Raw genomic sequence first — 13,982 nt, 5'->3', positions numbered from 1 at the left:
AGAGAAATAGGGCAACCAACGGGGAAATGGGGCAACCAGCAGACTGCCAGGGAAACAGTGCAACCAACAGGCTTCCAGGGAAATGGGGCAACCAACAGAATTCCAGAGAAACGGGGCAACCAACAGAATTCCAGAGAAACGGCAACCAACGGACAGCCAGGGAAATAGGGCAACCAACAGACAGCCAGGGAAATAGGGCAACCAACAGACAGCCAGGGAAATAGGGCAACCAACAGACTGCCAGGGAAATAGGGCAACCAACAGACTGCCAGGGAAATTGGGCAACCAACAGACTGCCAGGGAAATTGGGCAACCAACGGACAGCCAGGGAAACAAGGCAACCAACAGACAGCCGGGGAAACAAGGCAACCAACAGACAGCCGGGGAAACAAGGCAACCAACAGACAGCGGGGGAAACAGAGCAGTTTTTATGCAAACTGTCTATTTGAGTTTGACACCACTAATTTAGTGTTTACAAAATGGGACATTCTAGGTGTAGTATGGTACTGTGTCACAAATGGCAATGGAGCCCAGGACTGGATGCCATGGTCAACTTTCTTGTTCCCCACCACAAGCCTCCATAGGTATGTAGCAGCCTCAGCATATGCAGAGTTTTCCCATTAACCCCTATTCTATGTTTGCCAGGGAAACAGTGCAACAAACAGACTGCCAGAGAAACAGGGCAACCAACAGACTGCCAGAGAAACGGGGCAGCCAACAGACTGCCAGAGAAACAGAGCAACCAACAGACTGACAGAGAAACGGGGCAACCAACAGACTGCCAGAGAAATAGGGCAACCAACGGGAAAATGGGGCAACCAGCAGACTGCCAGGGAAACAGTGCAACCAACAGGCTTCCAGGGAAACAAGGCAACCAACAGACTTCCAGAGAAACGGGGCAACCAACAGACTGTCAGGGAAATTGGGCAACCAACGGACAGCCAGGGAAACGGGGCAACCAACAGACAGCCAGGGAAACGGGGCAACCAACAGACTGCCAGAGAAATGGGGCAACCAACAGACTGCCAGGGAAACAGAGCAACGGACAGACTGACAGAGAAACGGGGCAACCAACAGACTACCAGAGAAATAGGGCAACCAACAGAGAAATGGGGCAACCAGCAGACTGCCCGGGGAACAGTGCAACCAACAGGCTTCCAGGGAAATGGGGCAACCAACAGACTTCCAGGGAAATGGGGCAACCAACAGACTGCCAGGGAAATGTGGCAACCAACAGACTGCCAGGGAAACAAGGCAACCAACAGACTGCCAGGGAAATAGGGCAACCAACAGACTGCCAGGGAAACAGAGCAACGAACAGACTGACAGAGAAACGGGGCAACCAACAGACTGCCAGAGAAATAGGGCAACCAACAGAGAAATGGGGCAACCAGCAGACTGCCAGGGAAACAGTGCAACCAACAGGCTGCCAGGGAAATGGGGCAACCAACAGACTTCCAGGGAAATGGGGCAACCAACAGACTGCCAGGGAAATGGGGCAACCAACAGACTGCCAGGGAAACAAGGCAACCAACAGACTGCCAGGGAAATAGGGCAACCAACAGACTGCCAGGGAAATTGGGCAACCAACAGACTGCCAGGGAAATTGGGCAACCAACGGACAGCCAGGGAAACAAGGCAACCAACAGACAGCCGGGGAAACAAGGCAACCAACAGACAGCCGGGGAAACAAGGCAACCAACAGACAGCGGGGGAAACAGAGCAGTTTTTATGCAAACTGTCTATTTGAGTTTGACACCACTAATTTAGTGTTTACAAAATGGGACATTCTAGGTGTAGTATGGTACTGTGTCACAAATGGCAATGGAGCCCAGGACTGGATGCCATGGTCAACTTTCTTGTTCCCCACCACAAGCCTCCATAGGTATGTAGCAGCCTCAGCATATGCAGAGTTTTCCCATTAACCCCTATTCTATGTTTGCCAGGGAAACAGTGCAACAAACAGACTGCCAGAGAAACAGGGCAACCAACAGACTGCCAGAGAAACGGGGCAGCCAACAGACTGCCAGAGAAACAGAGCAACCAACAGACTGACAGAGAAACGGGGCAACCAACAGACTGCCAGAGAAATAGGGCAACCAACGGGAAAATGGGGCAACCAGCAGACTGCCAGGGAAACAGTGCAACCAACAGGCTTCCAGGGAAACAAGGCAACCAACAGACTTCCAGAGAAACGGGGCAACCAACAGACTGTCAGGGAAATTGGGCAACCAACGGACAGCCAGGGAAACGGGGCAACCAACAGACAGCCAGGGAAACGGGGCAACCAACAGACTGCCAGAGAAATGGGGCAACCAACAGACTGCCAGGGAAACAGAGCAACGAACAGACTGACAGAGAAACGGGGCAACCAACAGACTACCAGAGAAATAGGGCAACCAACAGAGAAATGGGGCAACCAGCAGACTGCCCGGGGAACAGTGCAACCAACAGGCTTCCAGGGAAATGGGGCAACCAACAGACTTCCAGGGAAATGGGGCAACCAACAGACTGCCAGGGAAATGTGGCAACCAACAGACTGCCAGGGAAACAAGGCAACCAACAGACTGCCAGGGAAATAGGGCAACCAACAGACTGCCAGGGAAACAGAGCAACGAACAGACTGACAGAGAAACGGGGCAACCAACAGACTGCCAGAGAAATAGGGCAACCAACAGAGAAATGGGGCAACCAGCAGACTGCCAGGGAAACAGTGCAACCAACAGGCTGCCAGGGAAATGGGGAAACCAACAGACTTCCAGGGAAATGGGGCAACCAACAGACTGCCAGGGAAATGGGGCAACCAACAGACTGCCAGGGAAACAAGGCAACCAACAGACTGCCAGGGAAATAGGGCAACCAACAGACTGCCAGGGAAATAGGGCAACCAACAGACTTCCAGGGAAACGGAGCAACCAACAGACTGCCAGGGAAATTGGGCAACCAACAGACAGCCAGGGAAATGGGGCAACCAACAGACAGCCAGGGAAAATAGGCAACCAACAGACTGCCAGGGATATAGGGCAACCAACAGACTGCCAGGGAAATTGGGCAACCAACGGACAGCCAGGGAAACAAGGCAACCAACAGACAGCCGGGGAAACAAGACAACCAACAGACAGCCGGGGAAACAGAGCAACCAACAGACTGCTAGAGAAACAGGGCAACCAATGGACAGCCAGGGAAATGGGGCAACCAACGGACAGCCAGGGAAATGGGGCAGCCAGCAGACTGCCAGGGAAACGGGACAACCAACAGACTGCCAGGGAAATTGGGCAACCAATGGACAGCCAGGGAAACAGGGCAACCAACAGACTGACAGAGAGACAGGGCAACCAATGGACAGCCAGGGAAATGGGGCAACCAGCAGACTGCCAGGGAAATGGGACAACCAACAGACTGCCAGGGAAATGGGGCAACCAATGGACAGCCAGGGAAATGGGGCAACCAGCAAATTGCCAGGGAAATGGGACAACCAACAGACTGCCAGGGAAATGGGGCAACCAATGGACAGCCAGGGAAATGGGGCAACCAGCAAATTGCCAGGGAAATGGGACAACAAACAGACTGCCAGGGAAATTGGGCAACCAACGGACAGCCAGGGAAACAGGGCAACCAACAGACTACCAAGGAAATTGGGCAACCAGCAGACTGCCAGGGAAATTGGGCAACCAGCAGACTGCCATGCCAGGGAAACAGTGGTACTACTAGACTACAACGGCAATAACCTTTTCCCTACCTAATTAAAATGTTTGTGTCTCTCTTTTGGTGCCTATTCACGGTACAATAAACACATATGATTTTCCCATGTATCCTATCAAAACGATCAAATTGAATGGAAGTGTAAAAAAAATCTTTTCTTTGATCAAGAAAAACAAAATTTTATATTCGATCTAATAAAAAAAATGCAGAAGGGCAGCCTAAGATGCAGAAGGGCAGGAAGCACTTTTATATTTACCCATTCCGGATGCTGGATCGGCTCTCCTCTCTTTCCACTGAGCGGGTATTGTAATGCCGACACCCTCTCCTGAAAATAGTAAACATCACTGATAAGCAAATTACTGCCATAAAAGTTTTCCTGGCAGAATACAACTTCTGAGCTCAGGGTAGAGATATAAAAAAGGTCAATACTGTCGTTCATGTATTTTAAGTCTGGGACACTTAATAGGCTGCCACTGACTAAAGACAGTAAAACATTTAACCTACTTTGTAATTGTTTAAATTAAAAAAAAAAAAATAGGATACTTAAAAAAGTCATTTTTAGTATACATATAATTGTTTATATCATCATTTTTGTTTTTAGCTCTGGTTCCCTGTAATACCTATGGAGAAGGAGGGCTCTGGATCCTATAGAGTCCCAGCGCTGTCCTCAGTTCTGCCCCCTCCTGGAGCTCTTGGAAGCTCTCCGTACTACGCAGTGGCGTAGCTAAGGAACTATGGGCCCCGATGCAAGTTTTACATTGGGCCCCCCAAGCACTCTATACATAACAACTGATACGGCACCAAAACCTGCCAATGGCAACCACAGTGTCAAAGGTGCAAGAAGAGGATTGGGAACAGCTTGTTAATTATCATTATCATTCAAAGCATTTATTGAAGTGATTATTACCAGCACAGGACCAATAAAGAGCTAATACTGCTGTTAAGTGCAGTGGCTGGAAGGTGTACTGGTTAAGGGCTCTGCCTCTGACATGGGAGACCTGGGTTCGAATCTCGGCTCTGCCTGTTCAGTAAGCCAGTAATTCAGTAAGGAGTTCATTGGGCAAGACTCCCTAACACTGCTACTGCCTACTGAGTGCGCTCTAGTGGCTGCCTCGCAAGAGCTTTGAGTCCGACAGGAGAAAGGCGCTATACAAATACTGCCATTATTATTATTATTATTAAGGAAGGGCCCTATTGAGCCCCTCTGGCCCAAGGGCCCCGTGCAGTCGAAACCTCAGCAAATCACAATTGTTACGCCACAGGTACTACGCATACACGAGGGCTTCCGAGCCTGAAGGCGTATATTGCCATTTGTCGAATTCATGCAGCAGGGGTGACAGTGCTGGAATGTGGACATGGAGAAGGGCTGGGAAAGCCCTCTTTACGATCTAGAGCAGGGGTGTCAAACTAAAATACAAAGTGAGTTAAAATTAAGCTCTGGCACCAAGTCGCAGGCCATTTTCAATGTCTAGTGGCCACCTCTCTCCCTTTTTACAGTTCCCTGGTGTCTAATAGCCCCCCTCCTCTATCCCCTATACAGTTCCCTGGTGTCTAGTGCCTCCCTCCTTCCCCTATAGGGTTCCCTGGTGTCTAGTGGCGCTCATCTGCTGTGGGATGCGAAAGCATAAGCAACGTTGTTAATCGACATAATTTTCTTGTATAAATCGTTGGTTGTTAGGATAAAAAAAATGTCAGTTTAATATAGCATATAGGAGACACATACAGTTATATTTGAGAAGTGCAATGAAGTTTATTGCATTTACCGAAAGTGTGCAATAATTGTTTAAGTAAAATGAGTTCTGATTAAGGGCCGCATGGCCTGAAACATATCAGTCTATGTACTTTTTATCTGCTGTTAGGACACGTCCTAAATAAGCTAAACTACGCTATCTGTGGAGAGAATTTGTTGCGGATCACATCCTTTCTACCTTTAGGCAGGTGCATTCATTTGGGCACTGTTGTCATTTTATTGATTCCAAAACCTTTAGAACTAATTTTAGGAACTCAAATTGGCATGGTAAGCTAGTGACCCCTGACCTACATACACAGGTGAATCCAATTATAAGAAAGAGTATTTAAGGCGGTCAATTGTAAGTTTCCCTCCTCTTTTAAATTTCTCTGAAGAGTAGCAACATGGGCGTCTCAAAACAACTCTGAAATGACTTGAAAACAAAGATTGTTCACCATCATGGTTTAGGGGAAGGATACAGAATGCCGTATCAGAGATTTCAGCTGCCTGTTTCCACAGTTAGGAACATATTGAGGAAATGGAAGAACACAGGCTCAGTTCAAGTTAAGGCTCGAAGTGGCAGACCAAGAAAAATATCGGATAAACAGAAGCGACGAATGGTGAGAACAGTCAGAGTCAAACCACAGACCAGCACCAAAGACCTACATCAACTTGCTGCAGATGGAGTCACTGTGCATCATTCAACCATTCGATAGAGGTAGTGGGTGAGAAAACACAGGAGATCCGGGAGCCCAATCTGGTGCAATATGTTAGTTGGTATGGGAATATTAAATAAGTACAACAAATTTTATACTCACAAGAGTAGGTTGCTGGGTAAGGCAACCACTCGTTCTTGTTTGTGGGGAAGTACCATTCCCACTCGGCCTTTGTTCTTGGTCGCTGCTCCAAAAAAAATAGATCTATTGGAGAGTTTCCGATATAGATCTTCCCCTAGGACAAGGGGTTTGAATACGTTTGTGGGAAGAGTAGGAGGTGCCCGGTAGAACGGAAATAGTATATTCACTCTATATGGTAGATACAGCATTCAATAAAAAATGGTGTGATCCTACCTTCTAGATGTCCCCTTTCGGGAAATATACAAACTGGAGTTTAAACTTTTGTAATTCGAATTTATTTTGCACAAGACAACGCGTTTCACAGTCGGAACCGCTTCCTCAGGTCAGTGATAGTGCCTTAAATTAGAACTTAAATTATTCTTAAACCAGGTCTGAAAAACATACGTGTTTATATACCATATAAATCTACATAAAATTATAAAAGAGTAAAAAGTAACAAAGTCAAGAGGGCAAGTGTAATCTGTACCATCACCCTACCAGCTATGTAAGATGGGGCAAACTGGCCTGACTCTGTGTGGTCCACTTGAAAATATGTTATAGGCTGAAGCCTAACAGAGGCAGCACAGGACGGATCACCGTCCTGTGCTGCCCATAGGAAGGAGGGGAGGGAGGGAAGGACAGGGAGACTGAGAATCGCTGCGGAGGGGGGCTTTGAAAAGCCCCCCCCCCCCCCCCCGCTCGACCACACAGAGCTGCGGAGATCAGACCCCCCCAGCGGGACATCCCCCTAGTGGGGAAAAAAGGGGGGAAAGTCTGATCGCCCTGCCTCAATCTTGATCTGTGCTGCAGGCTGGAGAGCTCATGCAGCACAGATCTGGGAAAGCATCCCCGGTCCTTAAGTGGTTAACTGACATTTTTGTATCATAACAACCAACGATTTATACAGGAAAATCATGACGATTAACAACTTTGCCCAAACTTTCGCATCCCACTGTATACAGTTCCCTGCCCTGGTAATTAGTGCTTTCTCCCACTCCATATGGCTTGCATGGTGATCTAAGGCTTACCCTCCAATATAGCTTCTCTGGTGATCTAGAGTGGACCAATCATACTGCAAAGTGGGAAAACCATCTGAGGGCCAACATGATGGCTCCGAGGGCCAGATTTGGCCCAGGGCCGGAGTTTGACATGTATGATCTAGAGCCTTCACTCTACATAAGTGAGTATCAAACTTTTCCCCCACAAAAAAATTACTTCAGTATCACTTTAAGCGACAATAGGGGACATTAATACACACACCTGATTTCCGTCCAAGTAATAAAAAAGGGCGCACAGGGATAGTGGACAAAAAGGGCGCCGCCATAGACTGCAATGCAAAATATCGGCTATTCGGCGCCCGGCAGGAAAAAAGGGCGCCCGAGAAATAGCGGTTACAGGGATCGTGGTAACTAAAGTTTTCGTTTACAGGATAAGGTTTATAACAATTATCGTTTACAAGTTCGTTTTGACTTTGTGTTATACTTATTTTATTGTTTTTAAATTTCGCTTACATGAGTTTTACGTATTTTTTTCGTTTTAAAATATCGCTTACAAAACTATAACCACTAAATTTTCATTTACACTTCTTTTATCATTTAAAATTCGTTTTCATATGTATAATGCTTAAATACCGTTTCTTAGCCTGATTGTATTAGAAACACATCGCTTTTGGTATTAACTTTGTTTTTACACTTATAATGCGTTTATTATAGTTAATAAAATATCGCCTTTAATATTACTGTTATTTTAAGATTTCTAATGCATACGTGATTGTAAGGCTATCTGTTGTATATACCTTTTTCTACTTATAATATTATTAATATATATGTGATTTTAAGGCTAGTTATTCTATTACAAATATATAAATTATTTTAATCATGTTATTTGTAGTGAAGTATTTTAAGGATTAAATATATTATTGTTTACAGGATCTTCTCAAAAAATTAGCATACTGTGATAAAGTTCATTATTTTCTGTAATGCACTGATAAACATTAGACTCTCATATATTTTAGATTCAAATACACACAACTGAAGTAGTTCAAGCCTTTTATTGTTTTAACCACTTTCGGATTTCCCAGACGCATAACTACGCCCCTATTGACTTAATGAGCGGATCAGGGGCGTTGATAAACGCCCCTGCCGCCATTGTGCTGTGCGGGCACGATCGCGCGCGTGCACGCGCGCGCGGGTGCGCGCCCCCGCTCCTGCGCGCGGGTGCGCGCCCCCGTGCATGCACATGCGCGTGCACCAGCTTCATTTATCTCTGGGTGGGATTGATGAATGGAAATAAATTACTCCCATCACCAATCAGATGCCTGTAACCATGAATGAGCACTGCTATAAGCCAATAGCAGTGCTCATTCATTTGTGAGGTTTACAAACAATGTTGCCAGCACTTGAGAAGATACAGTTACCTTGTAATCACTCCTGAGAGGATTACAAGGTAACTGGATCTTCTTTTCTTGTATTCTGACTGCCACCTAGAGGATTTTATAAATATACCAGGACTTATCAATAAATATACCAGGACTATATACCCCTGATCAACCCTGATCAACCCTGATCAACCCTGATCAACCCTGATCTAATCCTAGCCTCCCTTGCTTTTTTTTTATACAATATACTTATTTCTGCTGTATTTTTGTGGACTCTTTTTTTTTTCTTTCTTTTTTTTTTTTTTACAATTTGCCTCTATACAATTATAGTGTATATCCTATATACATTTTCTATAAAGATGGCAAAGAGAATGTATTCTTTGCAAGAGGCGTTTGCCATTCTGGAGCGTGACAGTGACAGTGACAGTCACAGCAGCAGCGAATTTGAGGATGATTTGGAGTCCACAGATATTGATTGGCTGCCGTCCGAGTCAGAAAGCGACTCAACGGACAGCGATTCTGAGTCTGCTGGGCCATCCACAGCTCAGCCATCTAGGAGCGCGGAGCAGGCAAGGGGCATTAGTGACACTGACACTGCTTCTGAAGGAGGGTCACCTATAGCTACCTCCAGCAATGCCATCCCAAGAGGTCAGAGGGCTGCCAGGCCAAGGCAGAGCATGCCAGCAAGGGTACCACAGAGGGAACCGCTACCCTATGATCTAAGCCACCCACAATGGTCAGCATCTAATATGGAGACCCCTAACCTCCCTCCCTTCACAGCCAGGAGTGGCCTATTAGTGGACACCAGCAACATGCAGCCCATTGACTTTTTTGAACTTTTTTTGCCAGAGAGCTTCCTGCAGTATGTCTGCGATCAGAGCAATATCTATGCCCAGCAACGCATAGCAGACCATCCCACCTGTGTGTTAGCTTCCCACTGGACCCCTGCAACTACCCGTGATTTGAAAGTTTTTTTGGGATTGACTTTCGATATGGCCCTTTCTCCATTACCTGAACAGCAACTGTACTGGACAAAAAATCCAATCCTCTGCATCCCAATTTATTCGTCCAGAATGTCCAGACGCCGCTACCAAATGCTGCTAACCTGCTTGCATTTTAGCAATAATGCAGACCACCTCCCACCTGACGACCCAGCCCATGACCGACTATTTAAATTGAGGCCCTTCATCGACCATTTAAATAGAACTTTTGCAGAAAAATACATGCCAGAGCAAAGAATAGCCATCGATGAGTCCTTAATCCCTTTCCACGGGAGGCTGGCAATCAAACAATATATACCCAACAAAAGGTCACGGTATGGGATAAAACTGTACAAGTTGTGCGAAAGTGGGAGTGGCTATATCTATTCACTAAAAGTTTATGAAGGGAAGGACAGCTTAATACAGCCTCCTGGATGCCCTCCCTACATGGGTACAACAGAGAGGATAGTACTGGACCTCCTCAACCCTCTACTCCACCAGGGTTACCACCTTTACGTGGACAATTTTTACACGAGTGTTCCACTGTTCAAACATTTATTTTCAGTCCAGACTCCAGCCTGCGGAACTGTCAGGGCAAATCGCAAAGGCCTGCCATCAGAGGTCATTCATAAAAAACTGAAGAGGGGGGAGACCTGCAGCCAACGGAGCAACGAGCTGCTCGCTTTAAAATTTAGAGATAAGCGCGATGTCTTAGCCCTCACCACCATCCACTCCGAGGCAACAACAACTGTGAGAACTCGTAGTCGGGAAGTAGTAAAACCACTGGCCATCGCTGAGTACACCAAGTTCATGGGGGCAGTGGACTTGTCCGACCAGGTTTTGGCACCATACAGGCTCAACAGGAAGAGGAAGATCTGGTACAAAAAAGTGGCGCTATATTTTTTCCAGATGTGCCTCCAAAACGCATTTGTCCTGTACAAAAAATCAGGGAACAGGGACTCTTTTTTAAAGTTCCAGCTGGCAATAATTACATGCCTCCTTTTTGAATCTGGACAACCTGCCCCAAACCCAGACCAACTTTGTGCAGAAAATGTTGCCAAATTTGAGGGAAATCATTTTCCTGCCCCACTCCCCCAAACTGCATCAAAACCATACCCCCAAAAAAGGTGCAGAGTTTGCAGGAAAAATCACGTTCGAAGGGACACACGATATCATTGTCCGAAATGTCCGTCCAAAGCAGCACTATGCCTTAATCCCTGCTTTGAGACCTATCATACAGTCCTTCATTATTAGTTTTTATTTTATTTTTTTTATTTTTTTTTACCCTTTCACTGCCCTTTTTTTTTTATGGTATAATTGAACTGTATTTGACTCTCCGGATCTGACCTCTGGCATGGCTGACAACCACTCTATGGAATTCGACCCCTGGCATAACTAACAACCACCCTCTGAACTCTGGCATGGCTGCCGAATTACCCTCTGACCTCTGGCATGCCTGATCTACCAAACTCTGACCCTTGGCATGGCTGCCGGACACCTTCGGACCTCCTGACTTCCACCTTTCTACAGCTTCTACAATGGTGAGTACCAATTTGTGTATGTTTAGAGACATTGTGAAGCCCGCAGTATACTTTGCTAAAGCCTTGTACACACTTTCAAGTATGATTGGCCAATCACTGATCAATTTTACTATTGAATCTTGAATAATATGAGCAGATTGTGTAGGTATACCCTCATACTACAGTATGAGCGTTTACCTACACAATCTGCTCATACTATTCAATATTTGTTGACTCTCATACTACATGGTAAGGTGGTACAATTGGTCAGTGATTGGCCAATCTTAATTGAAAGTGTGTACTGGACTTAAAAAAAGAATGACACTTTTGGGAGAAAATTGGCCTTGAAAAAGCTGTTGGTGCTACTTGTGGTTATCAGTGTGCGGTATGCCCAAGAAGCTATCTGATGATGTATATAGGGTATCATTTTAACCGTGACAAGCAAGAGAATATAATTTGGGATGTAGTATTGTTGAAGTCTATGTCATGTGATTTTTTTTTCTCGCCAAACTGAAGAAAACTGTAAAAAAAATGCTATTTTCAAACTTCTGGTACAATTTCAGCAAAAAGGCATGAATCCAAATGTTACAGAATATGTTTATCTGAGTAGGCCTAGGTCTCTAGTTTTCAGAATGGTTTGGTTTATGACCTGTACTGAATGTTCTGAGACACCAGGGGCTTTGCCAAGAAAGAATGACTGTATTACTTTTGTTGCAAAAAATGGCCTTCAAAAATCCAATGGTGCTACTTGTGGTTATCAGTGTGCGGTGTGCCCAAGAGGCTATCTGATGATGTATATAGGGTATCATTTTAACCGTGACAAGCAAGAGAATATAATTTGGGATGTAGTATTGTTGAAGTCTATGTCATGTGATTTTTTTTTCTCGCCAAACTGAAGAAAACTGTAAAAAAAATGCTATTTTCAAACTTCTGGTACAATTTCAGCAAAAAGGCATGAATCCAAATGTTACAAAATATGTTTATCTGAGTAGGCCTAGGTCTCTAGTTTTCAGAATGGTTTGGTTTATGACCTGTACTGAATGTTCTGAGACACCAGGGGCTTTGCCAAGAAAGAATGACTGTATTACTTTTGTTGCAAAAAATGGCCTTGAAAAATCCAATGGTGCTACTTGTGGTTATCAGTCTGCGGTGTGCCCAAGAAGCTATCTGATGATGTATATAGGGTATCATTTTAACCGTGACAAGCGAGAGAATATAATTTGGGATATTTGACAACTGAAACCTATGTCATGTGAATTTTCTTTAGCAAGAAACTGAATGAAAAGCAATAAAATTGTTATTTTCATATACTCGGCACCAAAATAAAACGCTTGTAAAAAAAAACACAAGTGACATAATTGAAAATACAATACATAAATAGCTACCTTAGTCACTCAGCTTTTTAAATATGTATGCCATGATGGTATATTACTGTTACTTTTACAGATAAGGGCTTTTAATTACTGATAGAGTACAATGAAAAAACAGAAAACTGAAAAAATGTGCCTTTATTTCCAAATAATATATTGTCGCCATACATTGTACTAGGAACATTATTTAAATTTTGTGATAACCGGGACAAGTGGGCGGATAAAATGTGTTGGTTTTATCTATGCTATCTTTGTCTATTTTAAAACTACAGTGGTTGGAAATATAGAAATAGTGTATCTTTTCATTTTTTTCTCTTTTTTCTCTTTAAAATGCATAGAGAATAGCATTATTACTAAAATAAAATATCACCCTTGAAAAGCCTAATTTGTGGCGAAAAAAACAAGCTATAGATCATTCACATGTGATGAGTAGCAATAAAGTTATCAGTGAATGAATGGGAGGAGCGCTGAAATGTAAAAGTTGTTTTGGTTTTAAGGGAAGAAAACCTGTGATCCTGAAGTGGTTAATATTGATGATTTTGGCATATAGCTCATGAAAACCAAATATTCATATCTCAAAAAATTAGCATATTTCATCCGACCAATAAAAGACAAGTGTTTTTAAAACAAAAAAAAGTCAACCTTCAAATAATTATGTTCAGTTATGCACTCAATACTTGGTCGGGAATCCTTTTGCAGAAATGACTGCTTCAATGCGGCGTGGCATGGAGGCAATCAGCCTGTGGCACTGCTCAGGGGTTATGGAGGACCAGGATGCTTCGATAGCGGCCTTAAGCTCATCCAGAATGTTGGGTCTTGCATCTCTCAACTTTCTCTTCATAATATCAAACAGATTCTCTATGGGGTTCAGGTCAGGAGAGTTGGCAGGCCAATTGAGCACAGTAATACCATGGTCAGTAAACCATTTACCAGTGGTTTTGGCACTGTGAGCAGGTGCCAGGTTGTGCTGAAAAATGAAATCATCTCCATAAAGCTTTTCAGCAGATGGAAGCATGAACCCACTTTTGAACCAGAAACAGCGGCAGAAGCGCCTGACTTGGGCTACAGAGAAGCAGCACTGGACTGTTGCTCAGTGGTCCAAAGTACTTTTTTCGGATGAAAGCAACTTTTACATGTCATTCAGAAATCAAGGTGCCAGAGTCTGGAGGAAGACTGGGGAGAGGGAAATGCCAAAATGCCTGAAGTCCAGTGTCAAGTACCCACAGTCAGTGATGGTCTGGGGTGCCATGTCAGCTGCTGGTGTTGGTCCACTGTGTTTTATCGAGGGCAGGGTCAATGCAGCTAGCTATCAGGAGATTTTGGAGCACTTCATGCTTCCATCTGCTGAAAAGCTTTATGGAGATGAAGATTTCATTTTTCAGCACGACCTGGGACCTGCTCACTGTGCCAAAACCACTGGTAAATGGTTTACTGACCATGGTATTACTGTGCTCAATTAGCCTGTCAA

The 13,982-nt window shown here is 44.7% G+C and overlaps 1 protein-coding gene across 1 annotated transcript; it reads left to right on the top strand.

Annotated features, from left to right (window-relative positions):
• Window positions 1–9,003: 9,003 nt before the first annotated feature.
• Window positions 9,004–12,436, top strand: LOC137537970 (piggyBac transposable element-derived protein 4-like). Its single transcript, XM_068259892.1, has 2 exons — window positions 9,004–10,502; window positions 12,412–12,436. The coding sequence occupies exons 1-2, from the start codon at window positions 9,004–9,006 to the stop codon at window positions 12,434–12,436; spliced, it is 1,524 nt and encodes a 507-aa protein (XP_068115993.1).
• Window positions 12,437–13,982: the final 1,546 nt, after the last annotated feature.

Source organism: Hyperolius riggenbachi, chromosome 11 (assembly GCF_040937935.1).
Source record: "Hyperolius riggenbachi isolate aHypRig1 chromosome 11, aHypRig1.pri, whole genome shotgun sequence".
In the NCBI taxonomy this organism is placed as follows: domain Eukaryota; kingdom Metazoa; phylum Chordata; class Amphibia; order Anura; family Hyperoliidae; genus Hyperolius; species Hyperolius riggenbachi.
This window is presented reverse-complemented; position numbering and strand designations above follow the sequence as displayed.